The sequence below is a fragment of the Anopheles funestus genome, chromosome 2RL (genome assembly GCF_943734845.2).
Source record: "Anopheles funestus chromosome 2RL, idAnoFuneDA-416_04, whole genome shotgun sequence".
Lineage (NCBI taxonomy): Eukaryota > Metazoa > Arthropoda > Insecta > Diptera > Culicidae > Anopheles > Anopheles funestus.
In genome coordinates, this window is record NC_064598.1 from 54,648,911 (window position 1) to 54,672,352 (window position 23,442).

At 41.8% G+C, this 23,442-nt stretch overlaps 4 protein-coding genes across 19 annotated transcripts in view; 2 read left to right on the forward strand and 2 right to left on the reverse strand.

Annotated features, from left to right (window-relative positions):
- The first annotated feature begins 1,071 nt into the window (after positions 1-1,071).
- On the forward strand, positions 1,072-3,725 carry LOC125761085 (TATA box-binding protein-associated factor RNA polymerase I subunit B). Its single transcript, XM_049421905.1, has 2 exons — positions 1,072-1,578; positions 1,645-3,725. Exons 1-2 carry the CDS (start codon positions 1,208-1,210, stop codon positions 3,674-3,676), a joined length of 2,403 nt encoding a protein of 800 aa, XP_049277862.1. The 5' UTR covers positions 1,072-1,207; the 3' UTR covers positions 3,677-3,725.
- A 313-nt stretch (positions 3,726-4,038) lies between these two features.
- On the forward strand, positions 4,039-11,367 carry LOC125761083 (uncharacterized). Its single transcript, XM_049421903.1, has 4 exons — positions 4,039-4,761; positions 6,414-6,970; positions 7,042-7,860; positions 8,284-11,367. The coding sequence occupies exons 1-4, from the start codon at positions 4,712-4,714 to the stop codon at positions 11,142-11,144; spliced, it is 4,287 nt and encodes a 1,428-aa protein (XP_049277860.1). The 5' UTR covers positions 4,039-4,711; the 3' UTR covers positions 11,145-11,367.
- A 40-nt stretch (positions 11,368-11,407) lies between these two features.
- Positions 11,408-12,249, reverse strand: LOC125761104 (partner of bursicon). 2 transcript variants are annotated; one of them, XM_049421942.1, is made up of 3 exons: positions 12,186-12,249; positions 11,930-12,116; positions 11,408-11,870 (listed from the first exon to the last, which is right to left on the reverse strand). In XM_049421942.1, exons 1-3 carry the CDS (start codon positions 12,237-12,239, stop codon positions 11,575-11,577), a joined length of 537 nt encoding a protein of 178 aa, XP_049277899.1. In that variant the 5' UTR covers positions 12,240-12,249; the 3' UTR covers positions 11,408-11,574. The 2 variants fall into 2 exon arrangements, with proteins under 2 accessions (XP_049277899.1, XP_049277900.1); XM_049421943.1 differs by having other exon boundaries at positions 11,930-12,113; positions 12,186-12,202.
- A 5,886-nt stretch (positions 12,250-18,135) lies between these two features.
- The window catches only part of LOC125761079 (dedicator of cytokinesis protein 3), a 49,574-nt gene continuing 44,267 nt past the window's right edge, over positions 18,136-23,442 (reverse strand). For 13 of the 15 annotated variants that reach the window (XM_049421881.1, XM_049421885.1, XM_049421879.1 and 10 more), the window contains 6 exons: positions 23,219-23,328; positions 22,902-22,919; positions 22,344-22,716; positions 22,050-22,271; positions 21,583-21,977; positions 18,136-21,500 (listed from right to left, as the gene is read on the reverse strand). In XM_049421881.1, coding sequence (XP_049277838.1) covers positions 19,709-21,500; positions 21,583-21,977; positions 22,050-22,271; positions 22,344-22,716; positions 22,902-22,919; positions 23,219-23,328 — 2,910 coding nt within the window. In that variant the 3' untranslated portion in view covers positions 18,136-19,708. The remainder of the gene's footprint in view (positions 21,501-21,582; positions 21,978-22,049; positions 22,272-22,343; positions 22,717-22,901; positions 22,920-23,218; positions 23,329-23,442) is intronic. The other 2 variants (XM_049421890.1, XM_049421888.1) reach the window with 2 other exon arrangements.

Genomic DNA, 23,442 nt, shown 5'->3' on the forward strand with positions numbered 1-23,442 from the left:
TGACACAATCAGGAGCACCCGAATGCACGAACGCACGAAGGGAAAATACGAACAATCTGATGCTGAACTGATGCAAGGAACGAAGATTTTCGCGCGCAATAGTTTTTTCCCCAATAAATTTTCCCATGCTCTTCGCTCCATTTGCAAGCGAAAGGGGACACGTGAGATATGTAAGTGTTAAAACATGTAAAAAGAATATCTCAACCATATTAAATGTAAAACGAAGATAGGCTTTTTTTCTCATTCATATATATCATTAAACTTAGCTAGAAAACGCTTTCCAACAAGCCATTCAAATTTAGTTAACTTCAAACTAAACAAATTGTAATGAAAAATAACTTTTCTCATATAATCATTTTTCATTAAATATAAAAAAATAAAAATAATCATTTTTGTTCAACCGGCGAAATGGTTTTGTTCAAAATTGAACACTCAGCTTAACTCCGATTAGATTACAGTTGGTTCTATTTGTTGGTTTCAGTTGAGTTTATAAACGTTTGCCTCTTTCGAACTATTATTTTTACAAAATATCCGCACTTTCTAAAGCTTATTGCAATTCCATTGGGACGGTGTTATGTGAAAAGAAAAGCAAATATAAATTATACAAATAAAACTTCTAGGTATTACACACATTGGAACGTTGACTATGCGTGCTCATACGGATACGTCGCCTGCCGGATAAGCATATTACACTGATAATACAATAATGATTTACTTTTAATTATTAACACTAGTGTGTAATGTATGATTAGTGGATAATTTTTAAGCGAAATAGTGGATTTTATTTTTGGTATTACTTTATATTCTATTTAAGTGTTAACAAAAGAAATCTTTAACTTTAGCTTGATCTTGTACAATCCATTCGAAGCCTTTGAAGCCTTTGTACCACATAAGCACTTGGTCATATATACAGATGGTATATTGGTTTACAAATTCGTTGTATATACGATATTTAGGAGAAATCAGAAAAAATAAAATAAAAAGCTGGTTGTTAGATTCGTGGGAGCAACCACTGTTCAACTACTTCTGTCATTTTTCCCTCTCAAATCTGACGTCAGACGTTTGAAGAACGTGAGCCAAATCGAAAGTGTGTTTGTTATTGTTTGTACGCATTTGCTATGGCACACCATTCTGATTCAAAGATTTGTATCCTGCCTTTTTACGAACTATAGTGTAAATATAATGCTTTTCAATAGTGTGTTTTGAAATGGCTACCGCAACCGATAGATGTGAAGTGTGTGGTCTGGAAGATTTTATTCTAGAAGATGGTTTTTATTACTGTACTGAATGCGGAACAAAGCTCCTTAATAAACGTGAAATTGTGGATGACGAGATAGATGTTGGCGGTCACACGTTCATACGGACAGAAGTTGTGGCGGGAATCCAGATAACTAGCTGGGAACAAATGAATTACTTTCTTCACGGCCTCACGGAACGATTGATTGAATTGGGCGCTCCAGAAGAGCTAAAAACGACAGTTTTACAAATTTGGTGTGCCTATCTGAATTTTGCCGAAATAGCGTTCTTCCGCAATACACAACACAAGCGGCCGCGTTTGTCAATGCAAACTCATAAATGGTTCGTTACGACCAATGGGTAAAAAAAGAATAAAAAGCACTCTAAAAAATGTGTCCTTTATTTCAGGGATTTGAAACTATTATTTAACCGAGATTTTCGGAAGCGACCCAAAAGCAAAGCCAAGGAACCAGCTGAAATGACGTCGAGGCGAAGGCGAAAGCAAACGCAAGATATGTTAACCGCAGAACAAAATGCATTTTCACAAAGTCAAAAATCGGACTTGGAATCCATGAACGATCCTAGTCCGGCTCGCATTCCGTTGCGTTTTCAATTCAACAGTCGAGCGCGTAAGCGATTGCAAGAGGAATTAAAACTTGATGAGGAGCACATAGAATGGCATGAGCAACAAGCACCCCCGGAAGCGACATGCCATTCCTTTCCCTATTACGGTAAAAAATGTAACACTAACGTAGACGACTGGTCATACGTTCATCGAAAATCCGTTTTATTCGCCATTCTATACCTTGCACTGAATCAAGTAAGCAGCACAATACAAATATCGGATCTCTTACGATGGTGGGAAGAAGGACACCTACCGTTTCAGAATTTACAACAGTTTTTACCGGAAGAAATAGATCCAGCTTGCTATTCTGATACAATAGCACATCTGGCGATGGGCCAAACATTTTACGAATGCAGAATGTTAGTGTCACTGATGGCTACAGACCTCGGAATAGTACCAATCCATCCAGATCTATTACCGATTTGCTGTAGATTTTTAAGTGAAATGGCGCTGCCACTCGATCTAGCGCCCTACATTGCCAAAGTGATCTCAATTTCGCCAGCCATTAAGCAAACGGTTGGATATACCTACTTTCCAAAGTACGAACTACACGCCATGAAGTACATATTGTTCATCATGAAGCTGCTGTTTGGTTTGGATGGAGTGATCGAAACCAAACTAGATTGCAGCACAGAGAAGCTCAACGAAAGTATTTTAGCTTCAAGCAAATTGTCTAAACTGTTCGTATGGCATGAGTGGCAACGATACGTGACTATGCGGCGCATCATACTGGAACAATTGCATTACCCAACAAGTCACTACCGCACCCAGTGGATAGTTAACCGGCCGATTGATAGCGATCTTTTTCTAAGCTATTTTCAGTCTTGTGCCATTCCAGATGATGATAATATGACCGGTTATAAAGCTGGTCTGATTGGAACAGGGCATACTCTGGCAAAAGAAAGAATATTTCATAGTTTACACACTATTATAGCATCAGCAACAGACAAACATTCAAACAAGTACAGTGGACAATCGAGAAAGCATATTCAATTCGATCATAGTTTGGAACCACAACGCTCGTATTTTGCAGAAATACTGAACATGAACGATAATGAGCGGCAACACGTGTACATTCCGGAGTACATGCTAACAGATCACAGCAAACGAACGGTAGCACCATTCGTCAATCCGATGCCTCTGAAAAAACATATTTTGGAGAACCAAAAAGTTAGGTTGGTGACGAAAACAGTTAAACCAACAGTCAAGCAAATCCAGATGGTTTCGCACAAAACACATTTTGCGAACGTAGTGCGATATTTAAATGCAAATAAGTTCGCCCATGTTCTCCATATGGATGACAGTGAATCGAGCAGTTGCGAAGATGACAACGCCGAAAGTAACATTTTGGATTACATCAACTCAAAAACCGATAAAAATCATCTTAGCCATGGGGATATGCTACGAAATACAATTTGCCGAAATATATTGGATGAATTAGAATCGAACCTCCGAGCGGCAGATTTTGCAATTGTAGCCAAAGACACGGACCTGTCGTGGATAAAAGAACTAAAAGATGAAGTGTATCCTTTTAAAAACAATCCTGCCGTAGAAGAAATTTTACCAGATGAGCAGCGTTGCTGTAAAACGCTTCCAATCGCACTACCGAATTATTACTACTGGGTGAACAACACAAACACGACGAACATTTCGCACGATGACTTCGAGCAGCGTTATTTCAGCACTTTTCCAGCCAGTTTTCAATTCCTTCTACGGGAAGCAGCTTACGTTACGCGGTGTTCCACGATGGAGTTATATTTAGAACTGAATAACCTAGAAAAATATGTTTTTGATAACTACAGTCGAATAAAATGATGATTGTCATGACATGATTTTTTTCTGGCAAGATGGTAAATAGTAGTTCTTTATTATTTAGTTTTAGTTCTTTGCATTATTTAGTTCCTGTATTTGAAACGAATTTACCCATAGAGATACCGTCGTAATCAGCAATAATGGTTAAGAAAAAGACGATACAATCCTAATCGAATGTCTGTATAAATTCACAATGCTTGTATAAACTAAATTGCGTGACTTGAGTATATTGAAACTATCGCAGATTAATTTTTTAAATGTATCCTTCATTTAATTTTATGTAACGGCTGTTTTAATTGATTGATTTGCATGACAGAAATAATCATAGAAAAATTTTCTTGAATGTCAAATCTTGATTTTGTCATGTTGTCAGAATTAACAAAAAAAAAGTAAAGAAGTGTTATTTCGTCAAAGGCGAGAGAAACTCCGATTTCTATTGCTTTTTTGTGTTTGCTAACAATTTGCCAGTGGCACTGTGCCGCTCATACAGCAATTACAATTGCCGATTAATAATTGGGAGTGAATGTGAAGCTCGTGTGTTACTGTTCCATTTCCTTGCGCCGATCGACAGTCCACCGCACCCGTGAATGAAACGCATCTGGACGACGTGGAATTGTCCGTTCTGTGCCGTTGGTTACGTGTGACGGGATTTCGAAGGCCAGCTGTAGCAATTGCGTGTGGCGAGACTTATTTCGTTAATCATCGTTAGTGGTATCTTACGGATAGAATAGCTAGTAGCCGTATTTCTCACATTCCTGCAATACGGTGCGGCAGAATTTGTTCCAGGCAATTTGTTGAAAGTGTCTGTCTGCCAAAGTGTGTGTGTATGTGTTTGTATGTGTGCATTGTTTCGTGACAGGTATTGTGATTTGCTCTTTAACCCAACCGAAGAGCGATCGTTTCAATATTGTGATTTTTTAAATAAACTCCGGAAAAGAAACTCCAGTTGGAAACGCTCACCACACAACATACAGATCCATCTGCTGAGCAGTGAAAGCCAAATTACACCACATAGGAACATAGGAAAGCAGCATTGCCATGGATAAATTTATCAGTATGTGGAAAGTGCGAGAACTCGCCGATAAAGTGTAAGTATAGTTGAATGCGATTTCCTTTTGCCCAACTTGAACTGAACGGACTTTACCGTGTGCACAACTACAGCCCAAAGACACAATACACCCTCCAAACGCGATAAGACTACCTTCGATCCTAACAATCGACTGTAATTCACCTGGGCTAGGAGTTGACTGTGATAGGGCAGAAATGTTTATGGTGTTTGCATTACGCCGCAACAAGAAAATAATTAATGTGCGCAACATGGTAACTGTGGCCCGCACGACATCTAACACGTATCCGAGGCAACCTTTTTAATACGCGTTTCACTATCATTTGAAGACAGCGCGACACCATCAGGTGGTTGATAATTCGACTGAAGGATTTTTAATTCCTCCTTACCTTGGATACGTTGCGTTTAACGCATGCCGCAAAGGTCTGCTGTATGTGTCATGTATATATTTTTGTTAAGGCTATGTAATGAAGAAACGGAGAAAAAAAGGATTGATATGTTTCCATTAATTGATTTGGCCAACCCATGGGATATCCCATGGGATATGGGAATTAATTTGCGCAAAAGAAGCCGCCCAGCATGAATTTTTTGCGAATTGATTCAGTGGATCCGCCACATCTAAACAAAGCGATAAGAATGATGAACGATACAACACAATAATATCTACAATTTGATAGCGAAGTACACTTAAAGAAGAACTAATTTTAGTAAATCTCCAATACCTTTAATTAAAAATTGTGTATTAATATTAATTATGTTTATATGATAGTAATATAGTATGATAGTAATACGAAGGTAAGCAATTGTTCATGCTTCTGACACTTTTTTTTGGGAGATCGAACCGTCTTTCGTGTTGCTGTAAGCATTACGAAAAATATCAATATTTTAAGCTCCCAAATGTACCGTTGAGCGGAAGCAACGTAAAAGTATGCCGCACGTTTGTATTTTTAAAGGGAAACCAAACCAAACTACCCGCTCATACGAAGCTAACCGTTGTGAGGTAGCACACAAGGTGGTATTAAATTATTAAATACATCGAACCATCATCATGCTTCGGTGTGCAGGCGTGCGCCATTCGTGAGTTTATGTAGCAGATATGGCATGTAATACTGGGATTACAAATTTCATTCAAAATGTTTGTTCGAAATGAAATGTAGAAATTTTTTAAATTCAAATTATTAAATAAGTCGAGTACATGCTATAATTTGGATCATCCGTTGTTTTAGCATCAACGATGTATAGTAGCGCTTTTTCGTTCAAGGTGATCGTCATAGTCGCGCTCCCAAAAAAGGGGGCTTACGCTTTAGTGTACCGGTGAAGGTCAGCAGATCACGAGAAGCAGAAAACAAATTAAAATTTACACGCCTTTGTCGCGCACAGCCAGGGTCATAGAATGAGTAAAAGTATTGCAAATTTTAGGTGGTACCCCTTGCAAATGGGCCAAATTTCTGATTATGGAACGAATTCAGTCATTCTTAAAAATCAATTGGCACACTTTCGCCCGAATATCACAGGTACAAAAACGTCACATAATCTGCTGTCTGCAACATATGAATATATTATTTTAGAAAATGATGAGTAATGCAACAAAGTTGAACATAACAAAACCTGAAGTTGTAAAAGTGTAATTCACTAACACTGTTTTCTTTTTTTATTCTCTCTTCTCGCTTGCAGCACAAATGTTGTGATGAACTATACAGAAATTGAGGGCAAGGTACGCGAAGCAACAAATGATGAACCGTGGGGTCCCACGGGACCACTGATGCAAGAACTCGCCCATGCTACCTTTACATACGAGCATTTTCCCGAAGTAATGTCGATGCTATGGAAGCGAATGCTGCAAGACAACAAAACAAATTGGCGGCGAACGTACAAAAGTCTGCTGTTGCTGAACTACCTGGTACGCAATGGATCGGAACGTGTCGTTACCTCGTCGCGGGAGCACATCTACGATCTACGATCGCTAGAAAACTATACCTTTGTGGATGAAAATGGCAAGGATCAGGGTATTAACGTTCGGCACAAAGTGCGAGAGTTGATTGACTTTATTCAGGACGATGATCGATTACGAGAGGAACGCAAAAAGGCGAAAAAGAATAAGGACAAGTACATCGGCATGAGCTCAGAAGCGATGGGGATGCGGTACGGAGGTAGCAGTGGTGGTGGCGGTGGAGGCGCAATGGACTATGGCGGATATCGGGATAGCTACGATCGACGAAGCGAGGATCGATGTACGATATAGTCTTTGTGTATTTAGCGTATTTTGTGTATAAACATTTGTTCATAATTTTTTTTTCTTCAGATAATGAATCAAGGGACCACCACGAATACGATTATCAGTATGAAGGTGAAAGAGAAGATTCCGACGATGAATCGAACGGACCACAGGATCGTTCATCAAACCGGTACCAAGATCGGGAACCGTCGAAAAGTCCTGCCACACGTCAGTCGTCCAGTTTGTCTACCGGCTCCACGACGGCTTTCGGAGGTGGTGGAGCGACCGGTGGCAGCGAACGAAAAATAAACTTGAACATCAAACCTACCGGTAGCTCGTCGACAGCAAGTACGCTAAGAGGCGCACAGAAAACGACAAAGAAAATCGATCTCGGAGCTGCTAGTGGATTTGCTAAGACGGCTGCAACGGCGACAGCCACATCTTCAGCGAGTGTTGACCAGTTCGGGATAAATTCTCCAACTCATCGCAATACGCATGCCGAAGATATAGTTGGCACTGGACCTGTTGCGAGCAGCAAGCAACAAGATGCTCTAGATGATCTTTTCAAGACTTGTCCTACGAAATCTACTTCCGCCGGTGGTGCCCTTGTGGATGAGGATGATTTCAATCCAAGAGCTGCCGAAGATTTTGGAGATTTTGAATCGGCTTTCGGTGCCAATACGGTCAAATCGGCGGCGACGGTAGCGAAGGGAGATGATTTTGCAGATTTCGCAGCCTTCGGAACGGATCCTGTACAGCCGGCGGCGGTAGCACCAAAAGTGGAACCGAACGCAGATCTCTTGTTTGGTCTAAGTGTTGGAGCTAATACTGCATCAAGCAATGGTGGTGCTCAAATGGATATTCTTTCGGATCTAAGTGGCCTCTCGCTTGGCAGTAACACGAATGGTATGTATGGCAATTTTTTTACAATTGATTTCTCGCTTTGGATCGTTTACAATTGCCCGTCCAAGTTGTTGATACAAACGGCTTTAGAATCGAAACAAGTGGGAGATTCGTAGACTGTTTTTCGAAGTATCCCCTTGGTTGAGAATTGAAGATAAAACGTAAAACAACGACCGTATCATACTATTGCTTCCACCCTGTCCATTACCGATATACTCGTATGGTTTATTAGTGCAACTTCTTATCTGCTTGCCATGAAGAATCTTTTCGTTGCCTTTTACGCCTATGTGTCTTTGACCTCACCTCCTTCTATGTGCTACCTTTACCGCGTGGTGCAACCATTCATGGACGGTAGCGAAGGAGGATGGTGATAGATATTTGGGTAATATCTTGGTGCAACCACTGTTTTACCTTCTCCCCTTTCAGCATCCGGCAACAACAGCATCATGTCAACGGGTGCTCAATCGTGTGTTGTGCGTCGATATAACGATCTTCTAGAGACTATTCGTAAACTGCCCCTGCAGCAACAGGATGGACAAGATGACCGTACAATTAACCGAAACAACGAGCGTGAAATGGTGAACGAAAATCTTGGTCTGCTACTCGAATGTCTCCCGGGACCGGTACAACCGTCAGATGCTCTGTATGGATCGAAAGAATGGGATCGATTTGCGGCAATCGCATATCCGAGTTTGCTGGAGGAATTAATCCCATTAATGGGACATCTGCAACTGTCCTTGCTGTATCGGCTCGTTACACTTGACGCAAGCGCTCTTTTCCCGTATGAAGCGATCAATGCCCTTACTCAGCGATCGGTCTTACAGGGTTCATCGTGTGACATAGCATTGGAGCTATTATCTCGCCTAATTGAGGACGATTCTGTTTTACCTGCAGCCTTCATCCAGCTATCAGTATTGCGTACCGATGGAAGCTTTGGTGACCACAACCAGCTTTTGCAGCTCTTGTCCGCCATTCCTAATAAGGTGGCCAACGTACTTAAAGCCAAAGCGCCAGAAAACTTGTTGCCCGTAACGTACAGCAAAACAATGTTCCGCCAGTTCATTCGTACTATCGTCACCTTAAATGATGCAGTTATTTATTTTGAGCATGAACAAACACGCACGAAACCGTTGTTGCAAGACGCTTATTTAGCTACGCTCTTCAACAAACTCATTATCGACTTTCATCAGGATCGCCGCTCTCCAGCATTACGAGCTACACTGTACCTTCTCGTAGACGGAATCTCAAGATTACCGAAAATGGCTAATTTTATTAAAAACATATTTGCTGGCTTAACGCCGACGGCGATCGAAATCATATCTTATATTGCGCTCACCGAACGCATTGATCTCTCTACAATTTTCAAACAATCTATACCTACCGGCTGGTCTTACGTATTGCTGCAAAAGCTTCCACTGTACAACTATTATCCCAACAATGAAACGATTATTTATGAACTGATCCACCTGTTAACGCGTGTTCCGAAGGTAGAGATCTCGAATAACGAAACAGAATATTGCAATGAATTTGCTCTCCAACGATTAACTCAACAACTGCTAGTGGTGTGGTCAAGTCGCGCATCAATTCAACGGACAAGTTTTGATCAGCACCTCTACGTAACGAAGCTGTTATTGCTAGCGATGACCACGTCAATTGAGATTGATGCGATATGGTCGACCAACTGCAGTGACACATATCGAAGAATGTTATTCGACGGCTTAAAGGCCCATTTGGAATCACCGATTAAGCAGGTGCGTTGCGTCGGTATGATAACGACTGAGATTATTATGGGTATGATTGATGAAAAGCGCGAACAACGCAACTCTACCAGTGAGAAAGGTGCTGAAAATCGGTTACGCTTTGATTATGAAGGATTTGATGGAGATACGCTTGCCTTAATTGAAAACTTAAAGACCATCGTACAGCGGAAAATTTCGTTAGATAGAGAACGAAAGGAACGAGAAATGGACGAAGAAATCATAGTATTAGCTGTTAAAGAGCTGGATCATTATAATACAAAGGAAAATATAGACATACCAAGTGAAGAAGGGAAACAAAAACCCACCATTCCAATGCCATTAGAAGCCAACAGTGTAAAAGTACTGGCATCCGCCGATAGTGACGATGAAGACGATGACGAACAACTGGATTCCGATGACGATGAACTCCCAGTCTATGATATGTCAAACGACACCAAGGTCGAGCATGAACGGTTTCGTCCAAAATATTTGTTAGATTTGCGCGATGCACTCGTGGAAACGGACGCCACTAAAACCCCAGAACAGTTCGAGCTGGCGGTTGATATTGCCCCTGAACTTATTGCCCAGCAGCTGCCCAACAATGATGCAAAACTTGCACTTGATTTGTTACAAATTTTCCTTACGCTCCAAGAGAAAACTCACATGCCAACGTTCGGTGATCGAATGTTTAACGCCTTGGTCGAAATATGTATCGCATTTCCGAAAGAATGTGCCACCTTCCTCTGCCAACAGTTTCATGCCGAGGTGAGCCTTTACACGGTGAATCGTCGCATCTTAATGCTGGACGTGATGACCGAAGTGGCTAAAGTACTCTCCAACAGCTGTAAAACAAACGAGTCTACAAAACGGCGAATGGAAAGCAATGCGATCGCACAAACACCAGCCGGCAAGACGGGGAACAGTAAAAATCAACTTCTTCTGATGTTTCGCGATGAAGCGGAACATAGAACGCGTCGTGAGGAAGCGGAACGTATAGTACGTGTGCGAATCGAGCGTAAAACAAGACGCTTTCGGTCGGCTTTTACTAAGATCCGCGAAACAGAGGAAAAGGGCACCATTAATCGGTACAGCGAAGTGGCTGGATGGTTTTTCTTTCCACTGCTCCGTGGATTCGGAGGCAACAAGTTTATCTTCACGGCTGGTCTAAAGTTCCCGTACGATGTCGAAAATTTACTGCTGGTCAGTTTCTTGCAAGCGCTTTCGGTACTAATGGTGTGCGCCGAAAACTGTCCCATTGCCGGGCGGATGGCAATGGAATTGTTTACGCTTGCGAAACTTCTGCGCTACAGCGAGGAACCAAAAGTACGACTATCCGTGATGCAATTGCTAGCGGCCATCTTTTTAGCGATACGACCAGAACTGCTACAACTGCAATTCTATGACGAATTGTTAGAGCTTAAAAGCTGGCTCGAAGAGTGCACACAAGCTGATGTTATTCGCAAGGGTGAAACGAATGAAGAATGCCGTCAGTTAGCGCAACATCTGCTTGCCATGTGCTACAGTGCACTGATAAATGAAAAGGAATAAGTTTACTAGCAGGTGCGAATGCGAAACATTAGCGGTAAAGGTGCGAAAGAAACGAAATGAGTTATTAATACGAATATGTAACATATGGTGAAATAATAAGACCCAGTCTTAAGACGACAAGCGAACGTCGTCAGATAAGCATTAAAAGCAAACTTATCTCGTGTTCTCGAATCAGCAGATACCGAAAAAATCTTATCACGGGTAAATCACGAGTTGTGCATGCAAATTCTCGCTCGTCTAATGCTGAAATGGCCGAGTAGTGGTGCGAAGTGGTAACATTTTCATTGCTTTATTTTTATTTTACTCTGTATACTACTGGCTTCCAGTTACAGTTCGTGGTGGTATGCTTTACTTTAGAACGCTGATCTGAAGGGCAGATTCCTGGGAATGCTTTAAGAATGTTGGCTTGCGGGCACTTTGCGCATTACAATTAGCGAACCATTTCACCACACTTGAAACATTTGCAATCGACCGGTTCCTTTAGGCGAATTTCCATCGTGGCAGACTCGTGATCCGTCATCCGCACGCCATCCGGATCGTAACAGTGCGTTAGCTGAAGTTGTCGCTCGCGCAAAAACGATTCCCGGCAGCAGTAGCACTCTTTCAAAAAGCCCGTCGCCGTGATCACCGACGGCTGGACCTGGCTGTTGCACTTTCCTTCACATTTGTTAACCGTAACGTCTCCGTTACAAGTACGATAGAGTCGCCCCAGCTCGTCATATTCCTCTAACAGAAAACAGCGTATAAATTCAATCGTGGCTATTTGTTCACAACTTTTCGTTTACCTTTTATGAGATGAATCTCCGATGGAAGCGTTTCACACGTCTCATCGGCCTGGTTGTGCTGGGCGATTGCTGGTACGGTGAAGGATATGGTCAGTAGAAGTACACAGCACAGCGGAATACCACAGCTGCTCGTTGCTAGCGCTGATCGAAAACTGTGGCACATTTCGACTAAGCTTAAGGAGATCTTCTGAAAATATGAAATCGATGAGCTTGAAAAGTAGCACTTCACAATTTGAATACTGCTGCTGAATCGTACTTTCACGTCCAGCAATCCGTCCCGATTTGCGACGTAATGTGTCGATATATTCATTTTTATACTCCACCCCAACCACAATCTCATGTCACGCTTGTGTCCAGTTGCTGTAATCTTGCCATTCTGCAGGCAACAGGATGAAAGGCAAACTGTTAGAAACCGTGTTTCAACATGCATTTCCTGCTGGGCGAAGAAAAGGCGATTGTGTCCTTTTTGTAAAGTTCCCAACAGTGGTCCTTGGATGAGCGAGGCAAAGTGAACGCAGGTCAGGGTACCTTCTCCCCCGACTTCGCACGAACGATTGATTCTCCCTAGGTGGTTCCAGCATGGCCAAAATACTCTTCGCATATATGACCTTTGTCCGAGGACATTGTGGAAGCAATGTAACGGTTATGTTATATACGCATCTGTGTTTTTTTCTTCTTCGTTTTCTACGCCACATTAACTTTACATTACTTATATGAAGGTGAGAATGAGAAAGAATTCAATGGCGCCGTTGTATATATATATGCAGTTTTGAAAGTAGATTATTTTTTCTCATTACTACCGTCAATTGTCCTACTAATTATATCGTTTTCGATGATTATTTCACTCTCATTCTAGCGGCCCTTTATACATCTATGAACAATGGTTCCGGGGGCTTGTTGCAACCTACACCCCTCCTAGCGGCCAATGCAAGCAACAACAACAATAATTCTCTGCTATTAGGCCAGGGTAAGCAGCAAACTGCCACTGCTGCAAATGTCGGCACCACGTGGAAGAATGCCGGCAACATTAATATCGATCTGGACAATCTGCTCGGTAACGGAGCGAAGGGTGGACGGGGTGGGCCTGGAGGCGGTGTCGGTGGCTCGAATGCGCCCTCGATGAATCAGCTGAAAAGCATTCATTCTAGCCCGGTACACCAGCCAATGGGAACGTTGAGCCCACAGCCACCCTACGGTGCCGGAGGAATGGCTCCGATGGCGATTAATTTGATGTCGCCCGTACAGCAACAGCAGCAACAGCAACCAGCCGCGGTAGGACTGATGATGGGGGGTGGTATTGGCGGTGGTGCCTTTCTGAATGGGAATAGCAATAACACGTCCACACCAACCGGTGGTGCAAGTTTCGGAGCATTTAACGCGTTTCAATGATCCCACGCCGGCCTGGCCAAAAGTTTGGCGGCCTCTTGCTACTAACCCCTCCATGGAATATGGTTGATGATGTGCGGCCTACAGAAGCAGAAAGCAGAAATATACGTCCACCGGAAGAAGAGTGTGACTGCCTTACTGTCATCGTACATGTTGTGCTAATGAGTGATAGTATAGCGCCACGAAAATTGCGATGATCGGTCACAATTGCAATATGCATTTGTGCATAGTGCAATTCAAACAAACACAAACCATACACACACATACATACGCACGATGAAAGATGTCCAATCCTCCTACAACGCCAATCAATCAACTGTCCCACCAATAGCGAAAGGTATTCAATCTACTTCCTTGCCATCCTACCCGAATACGAATTCGATCGATATGTTCGTTCCATCCTTCGTCATCCCTTTGTAGGATCCTCTTTCACCCACAAACTAAACATATTCCAACCAATGCGGCCTACACAACATACACGAAAGATATTATTATTTGTGTTATACTTCTGTCTAGGTTTTCCATGCAATTTAGTCATATTTAGATAGAGTGCAAAAAGAGCATTAAATTAAATTAGGTACAGTCAACGGAAGTCGGAAGTAGTAGAACATTTACCGAAACATAATCAGTATTGAATGTTCTCTGCCTGCTAGCAACAGTTAGCACACGACCGTAATGATGTAAACAAACAAACAAACACACATACATATATACTAAATCCTGACTCTTCCAGTTCCACCTTACTTTTCAATGATGGGAGTTGTGTACAGCATTCTTGACCCTTTCTCTTCGATCATTCCTTCGATGTACTGAAGCTATTTACTTATGTCTATTGTTTGTCCCGCCCCGCGAAGCAAAAAAGGACGACTTTGTGCAATGTATGAACATGTCACGATCAATTGTAAAATAAGAATAATCCGTTACCGGTTAGAAATTAAAATTTACAGTTGAAAAGAAACATCAACAGGGTATATAAAACGACTAAAAGAAATTCTGTGTTGTGTAGTACCGACTGCAAAAACAAACAAAAAAAACAAACAAAAAGAAAGAGAGACAGAGAACATTTTTCGCTAAAAAAAGGGCTTACAAGAGAAGAAAAGCAAGAAGGAAAACAAAACAATTCAACTATATTTGTGCGCGTATGCATTTTGTATGTGTGTCTCTCGGTGTATAAATGTGTCTTATGAAAGTTCTGCACAAAAAAAGCGTAACAATGGCCAATAGTAAGACCAGAAGAACATCGAGTTAAAAAGCGAATTGTGTGAACATGTATTAGAGTAATGAGCGTAACGAATTGAAGAAGCACCGTTTTATGCACTTTTTGGGCGTAAACAGGAGTCATTAACGAAAAAAAAGGGAAACCGGATGAATGGAGCGCGCGTTATGTTATGTTGTTAGCCAAGGTAGAAAAGCATACACACGAAACATGTACATGTATTTATAACAAAGTTTATTTCTCCTTATCCTTTTCGCAATACACACTCATCGGGAACATTACTGGTGGCGGGCATGCTCGGGAACCAGAGTAGCTAATAATTTTTAAAAGTTATCTGTTGAACTGTTTACCCATTCCAGCACTGTTTACTACATTTAACGCACACACACACACACACATCTTGGCGCTTTTCTGCTTCCAGCAATTATGTTACACGTTTTGCACCACGTTAGTTAAGTGAAGTGATTAATGCGCGCACGGCAGCGGTATCTATTTCCCTACCCTCAGCGATAGTGCATTCCTTGTGGTCTGGCAGGCATTAAGTTAAAACTAGTAACTCCGAAAGGGTATGATGTGTCCATGAGACGATGATAACGCAACTGCTGTAGAATGCATTTGACTCTGTACTATAATTCCGTTCCGATTTGAGTATTAATAGTCTTCCGCTTTTTATTATCAACACTTTGTTGCATTGTTTTATTGTTCTTCGACATTGTAGTTTTCTTTTGATGGCTTTTGTTTAGTTAATTCATTCATTACACAGCAAATGGATAGTTAAGCTTACTGTATCGGCGCAGTATGCAGCGAAGCAATTCTAATTCGTATAAAATACAACAACAAGATTCACTTCCAGCTGTTTAGACCACACACCGATCGAAGCGATTACATACGTTATTATCAACACTGTTACTAATTTATTGCTTTAAAATCCGAACTATCTCTCTCTGTCTCTCGCACGAAGTTGTGTGATTCTCTTTCTGATTTCGTTAGTTGAATGAGTCCGTGAAATTAGTGCAATTAGTGCAGTGCAAGTGTGCAGTCGTGAAGGCATTGTTTTTGGTTGGTTGGGGCAACACCAAAATGCGTAACGACAATAATGTGATTTTCATGTCACGAAGAATAACTGAAAATGGCAAACACTAGATTAAAGAGAAGAGAAAAAAAAACAGAAAAGCGGAAAACCTATAAACGATGAAACTATAAACTGATTTTTTTTTATTATCGAAACTAACATATCGTGTAGAGTGGATAGGAGCAAGAGTAATTGTTTGAAAGGTATGATAAACAAAGGCCAAAACATAATTGATGAAACAATAGAGCGAAAAAAGAAGAAGGATGAGATAGAGAGAGAGAAGGAAAAACGAAAAGAGTGAATGCACTAAGAGGAATATATAAGAAAATTGAGATGATTTTTTTTACGAATCAATACAATACCTACCCATGGTATATGTGGAACGTGTGAAACATTTACTATTCTGGTGAGCAGTGGGAAAGCTGTAAAAATATACATTCTTTACAAATATATATATATTAAACAAGAAGTTAGTTAAAACAATAGTTAGTAGCAGCAGCAGCAACAGCCGGTGTAAATGGCAATGTTGGCAGCAGCAAATACTTATTGATATTGGGGGTCAATCAACGTTGCAATACTATTAAACGTGTTAGGAAAGATACGTCCACAGCCGGTTTCCACCTTTTTAAGTCGAAAATCTGTTTAAAGTTGTTGATTGTAGTTGAATTTAGGTACATATTTGATGCATGTGTAATGTCGGTGTAAGAAATTGAAAGTAACTTTATTGAAAGTAGCCAACATTTGTTTTTTTTTTAATCATACGTTCAACTTCTGATGTATATTTGAATGTTTACGGTTCCGCAATACGATAGAGTGAAACACACACACACATACACACGTGCTGTTTGCCTGGGCATTCAGGAGCGACTCCTAACCTTTACTACAAAAAAAAAAACGTGTACAGAAAATAAAAAATTCACATCGATAATCGTAGTGATCGAAGGATACAAAACCGAGCAAAACGAAAACCCTAATCAAAACTAGCGTTAGGCTCCGCCGAATCTGAACGATGTATAAGACGGCGTAAAGCACGCATATACAGAACATACAATAACAATAACAAAACAGGAAACGAAATTGTAAAAGTGAGACAAGGTAAACGAAAACATAATTTAACAGAAGATGTATTTTTGTTGAAATAAAACAGTAAACAGTGCAAACAACTAACATTGAACGTGTTGAAAGAAGCAAAGTATTGTTACCCGAAACTGATAGGATCGTTTGATGTGCTGCTAAGTAGTACTCTGGAAGGCCTTGTGGCTATTGCAAGGGGAACTCGTACTACGCATTTTAAAGGCTGGGTATTGGTGTATAGTCAGCGTATCTATTCCATATTACAGGTCGAAGATCTTCTCCTCTGTTCTTACATTCTGTTGCCTGTGAACGCCTGAGACATCGAAAAGAGCGTTTGCTGCATGGGAGTTATGGATCGCTTTGCCGATTTGCGCCATTTGCAGAAGCGAATAACTATCTTCGAATCAACAGATGTCCAGCCAGGCGATGTTCCGTGGAATCTTCTTCAAACTGAGCAACGTTTTATTTGTGCTATTTTTTTCAATAAAACCTAAAGAGAGTGGTAAATAAAGCATGTTCGGCGTTATGAAAAATTGGTGTGTTGTGATTCGCGACCCGATGGTACGTGTGGAAGCGGTGTTGGCCTTACACCACAGAACGAGATACGACTTCATATCCCGATCGTACCCAGTACACAGGACTGACCATACTGCTGTGGGTAATTAAAGTCGAGGAAACTCAGAAATGCCAGGTCTCTTGAAGCTTTACGGGCCGCAAAAGGAGAAAAAACTTAATTCTTGCATCCTGTGATTGTGAACTATCAGAAACCAATAGCGACAATTGGAAGAAACTTAAGATCGCTGGATCAAAGTTTGGCACACGGACAAACAACAACGAGAATTAACATCCGCTGACCTAGAATGACCTAGACATTGAATATTCGGCTCATCCTAAAGTGGTCCTCGATGCAATGGACAACAAAGTGATGACTTTGTCATATGCCGAAATTAAAACTGGAATCAGGTGGGATGTGATTTTGGTCTTTTTAAAAATTTATTGAATGTTCCAAATGAATTCTTCTACAATAAATGTCATGAGTTGTTAGGGAACTATTGGATAAGAGAAGACTAAATATACAAAATGTCCACAGGGAAACTTTCATTGCAAAACATATTTTTTGAGACAAAGCTAGATGTGCTGGCTCAGCTATTAACGTATATTTTTCGGAAGTTTTAATACGAGAATGGTAATGCACGTGCTGCTCCGATATTTGTTTTCCAAAGACTCCAAAGAAGATCAGATCAGTGGTTGAATGCCGTTTAAAATTTCTGAAGGAGTCATAAAGTAAAAAAAATATTAACATTTATATTGCACTACCACCATAACCATACCACGATAACCATATCGGAATTAAATCTTCTGATATGCTTGAATTGTAAGTAGGTAACCGTTCTACTATTCAAAATTTCTTTCTCTACTTTGCAGTTTACTGTGCGCTGAACAATAAAATGCTATACATTTCGTCTATTGTAGCACTGCTTTTTATTAGGTATTTACCTTAAAAGGATCAAGATTGAATTTTATGTGTGCATGGCGCCAGTATAAAGATCGAATAGTAGCAGTAGTAGTTGTTGTTGTTGTTGTAGTAGGAAGGTCAATTATCTACTCGAAGCTAAACACCTTGTCACACGTACAAACTAACCTGGGTCTACTAAAACATGGATCAAGCAATGTTGTTTCTTTCTCTCTCTCTCTCTCTCTCTCTCTCTCTCTCTCTCTCTCCCTCTCTCTCTTTCTGTCTTTCTTTTTTCAACATCGTTCACTCTACTAATTTGCCGTATATGCTGTGTACATTGTTTTACGAATTACGAATAAAAATTCAATGTTTACGCTCTTATGCGAGCTGAATAAGCATTCAGAGATTGTTTTCCTATATCATTACTACTGACTAGGTAGATTACTAGTAGGGAAAAACGAGAATGCGGAAACGGGGTAACTAGCTGAGTAGACGAGAGGTAATTATTTATGTATTTATGCATATGCTGCTGCTGCTGCTAGGGAATAACCATTAAGCAATTATAGTATAAACATTGTCCATCGGGCTACTTTTGCTAGCGACATCCTCGATCGATCGTCTCCATTTCCATGCTCAGATCCTGCTGTTTTCTAAATAAAAAAAAAATACTAGATTGAAATCACACTCGGTTCTTATTATTCCGCACAATGTCCGTCCGCCATTGCTTAAAGAATGCTACCGCGCAGCACGAGACATGATTGTACCTAACTTAATCCACCCATAATATCTTTCTATTTGGTTTTCTCTTCATATCGCATTTGGCCACAGTGTATAGGCAGCAGATAAGTTATCGAGAGAATTTGTTGTGTGTTTCAACATCAGTATATTGCTACGGTATTACTTAATGTTTAAAGTTTTTTTTTCCTTTTTGGCAAATGGTTTTTGCACTCTCTCTAATAAATGATACACACACACACATACACACGTTGTACACACACGCACACACATACAACTACAGAGTCTAAAGATTAAATACAGCAGTCCGGGAGTGGTCACTGCCAACTATTTCTCCCTCCTTTCATTAGTGACGGAAGGGAGGAGTACGAATAATTGTATAGAGGTATATGATTCATTGTATGGAATTCGTTTTCAGTTAAATTATGGGCGTATATGCATATGCACCCGCACGTAATCTTTGTATATATATAAATAGCGCAAGCAGCTTGCATGCTTTACACTTTACAGTAATATAAACGACTTCCTATGTGTGTGGGTTCTGCTTATGACGTTCCTGAATATAATTCTCGTTGGTATGTAGTTGCTTTCTTATCGCGGCACGATATCGCACTCGCGCGGCATAAGAATAGAGATTGCACATTTATAACCTACGTATTCATCATTTGAACACGTGTTCGTTTTTATAATATCATCATCTTTCACAACGTATGATCAAAAATGATCAGTAGAAAAGTCTTCATTCCTCAAGTTTCTCCTCTTCCCCAAACAGCCCCACGGAGAATGGGTCGGATGTACCGGTTTTCCATATTTTCTAGGTTAACCGTTACGCGCACAACTTTAGTAAAATATTTCGTCTTCATCGTCCCGACGTAAGGAAATGATGGTGGTTGTTGTGGTGGTCGTTGTGATGGAACTAAGCTCCAACGTTCCATCGCCTGACGACGTTCCGTTAAGCGTAGCGTTGTAACCGGACGGTGCGCCAACACATGCCGCCCCACCGGATCCTCCCGAGCGTCCCGGACTAGGTGTCAGTTTGGAGTGTTGGCTGGACGGTACCGGATTGTCACAATCGTCGCTAAAGGAGTCGCTAAAATTGTCATTAAACATCGGTGGCGGTGCTGGGCTGATGTCGTTCAAGCTTAACTGCTCCCCATCTGACGAACTGTTGGTGCTCAGGTTAAGTGACTGATTGCGCTGGTGATGGTAGTGGGGCTGTGGTAAATGCTGCTGCGCATGAGCCCCTTGCGAATGGAAGGGGAGGGAAATGCTGTTATTATTGTTATTATTATTATTATTGGCGGGCCCTGCTCCGATGCTCACGACTGGTAGGGAGTGCTGATGGTGCAGCGTTGCCGACTTGGGCGGAATTGGCGGTGGTGGAGGTTGCGCCGTACCGGTCGAAGGGGATGACCCGGAATTCATCATTGGAATGCTTTGGTACGCTTCGGGATTGGAGTTCGTCTTTTGATGGCCACGGATCGATGGCTGTGCCATTGCCGGCAGAGTGTTTCCGTTTGCGATGATGTTGTAATCGTCGTGTGGCGTTACGGTGGATGGAATTGCCATTGGCTGATGATAGTGCTGATGTGGTGGTGTTTGGGCACAACTTTCTGCTCCCTGTGATATTGCGTGTTGTCCACCTGTTGCCCCAGAGGACGATGCTACATTGAGATTGTTCAATTCCTGGGTGCTGGTGGAAATGCCCGAATCGCGATAGAACCCTTGCCTGAACTCGCTCAGATTTCGCGGACTACCGTAATTGCCACTGTCGTTGAGAGATATTTCGTACAGGGAGTACTTTTTCTGCCGGTTCTTCCCCGGCAAACTGTGCTGTTGCAGCTGTTGCTGCTCTACGTATTCTGTAAATGGCATCGGATTGGAACTACGCTTGTCCGGCGTGTGGCCACGCGGCGGTAATGGTGGAGCCGTAGGGGAACACACGGCAGGCAGTATCAAGCCACCGGTGCTATCGCGTGGAGGAATATGCGGAACCGGAGAGGAAGTCAACGCTGTCATAGGGACGATTCCTGATAGCGAGAGCGCTTTCTTGTTGACAGACATGTACGTGCCATCATAGTCCTCCGGGAAGTAAGCCAACTCTTGTGCTCCACCATTCATCATGGACAGCTTACCACCGTTTGGCCCCATACATGAGTCGCTAGCACCACCTTGCTGCTGCTGTTGACCAATCGGTAGCGGCGGCAGTGGTTTTGTTGGAATGTTAATATTGGTCTTCCATTCGGACGTGCTCTTCTCCAATTCGAGAAACGCCTCCGACAACCGGTTGTGCAACGGGAGCACCTGTTCCGGAGCAAGGCTGCGATGAAGTTCCAATGCCTGACGCAGTATTTGCATCTGTTCGAATATCAACCGCTTCAGTCGCTGCACGTGCACACTTTGGTCACGGCCCTCGGTCGATTTGGCGAAGCGCTCCGAAAAGAAAGCATCCTGATATTTGCTGAAGCCACCGTTTACATTCGCATCCACCGATCCTTGCAAACGCATTGTGAACGGGTTCAGGTTGCGCTTCGGATCAAGACGATACTGAACGATCAGATCGGATAGCTCCTTGTTCACATTAGCAATTGTTTCGCAGGCAAACTCAACCGGCGTTAACTCATGCTCCGATCTGCAATAGACGGTAGGTTGGTAACGGAATTAATACACAATCGGTGACAAATAAATTCGAATGAAGCAATCGAAATACTCACGTCTTGCTGACTTCAAACCATCGCAAGATGCCCGGCAAAGGTTGAGCCGTTTCGTAGATTGTTCTTACAATCCACAGAGACTTGAATTCATTGTCTTTGTCAACCGTGCCCTTGTGTACAGGGCGATCGTACTGGAACCGCGTAACGTCGTTCACTTCATAGTACTTGGAAATCTTTTCCGGGACGGTCACTTTGGCACTTTTCAAATGGTACGGATCGGCGATCGGTCGTACATTTACGACATGGAAGCGTTGTTCAGGCGAATTCAATATTGAGCTGTCTGGTGGATATTGCTTCTTGTCCAGAATGAGAGCAGTAGGGAATTCGGTCTGGAGTCGCTGTATAAATGCACCAATCCGTTCGTACTCCAGTCCACGATAAATGAATTGTTTGTTCTATGGAGGAAGAAGGATAAACAATTAAAAAGGGAACAGACAGATAATCATCAAATTCTTAGCAATACATACTCTAACAAACGATGGAAATCCTGTTCCGTAGTAGCCAACGCGAAAGTATTCCGGCTCTGGGCGCAGTTGCGTGAGTATGTTTTGAAAGAATTTAGCTTCCTGCACCAGCACATCACTCAGCCGGTTGTAATCGAAACGTTTACGCTCGTAAAACATCGCCAGTTCCTTGCACAGTGGGATACCCTTTTCCCAACATTTGCCCTTGTCGAAATAGCTGATGATCTGCAAAATAAGAAATCGCATGAGCTACAGTTCTAAGCTCGTCTCATCGGCAGCAGCAAACGGAATAGTTACATTTTTATAAATCTTTTCCTTCTGTTCCCATTCCCGTGGGCCGTTCGATTCATCCGAAATATTTTCACTGTCCCAGGATAGCATATCAGCGTACAGCTTCAGCGTCAAACCCGCTTCGACATAATTTTCCGCACCCAGATGCAGATCCAACAGCTTGTAGATGTAGCGTACGTACATTTCCTTTCGATTGATCTCGTCGTTGTAGAAGTTGAGCAAATTGACCGTGCAGGTCATACGTTTGTCCCGATTCTCATCGCCCTGCATAACGCTACGATAATCAAGCAATCGCTCCAGCAGACGAGTGACGGAGGAGATGAACGCAATGCCCGACTCGCGCCAAGACGGATTTTCCGTTTGCACCCGTTCTAACAGTCTACAGCATCGAAATGGTTGTTTTTGGAAGGAAATAAAAAAGACGATGGAATATAAAGCGAAAGGGATAAAACGTTAACTCGTGAATCATAAATAGCTTTCAGTATGTACTACTGTTTGAGGCAATGATAGTGAGCGATATAGATTTTAGTAAGGAACCAAGCCAAGGGTTATGTGAAAACTTACGCTAGACACAGTTGCTCCCTACAGATTGGGCGCATATGTGCGATAGGCACGAACAAGAGAAGAAACACGGATACGGACACATTTGTAGTAGCACAATGTAAACCAGAACACGACGACAATGCCCAATTATGATGATGAATCATGATGAAGGTGATGGTGCAGTTTAATGTTCGCAATGTTAATACCGAAGAGTTAATAATTGTGATTAGTATTGAGCCGGTACGTCAGTATGATATTAGTGGAAATGTGCTTGATGGATCGACACAATTGGTGTCTAAATGGCAATCGATAGAGAGAGCATAAACCAGATTACTTACATAGTGCTGAACAGTTCCCGGTATTCATCGTCCCCCTTGTTTTCACTTATAAGCAAATCCAACTTGTCGATCAGTTCGCTTTCTACCAGTCGAAACGATCCACGCGAAACCTACGGATAACGAATAAGTAATTAATATGAAATGTTTTCTTTTGTACAAATTACGGAAACAGTGGCAAAGAAAAATGTTTGTATTTCATTATCCCCTTACTCGCCATAGCGTAT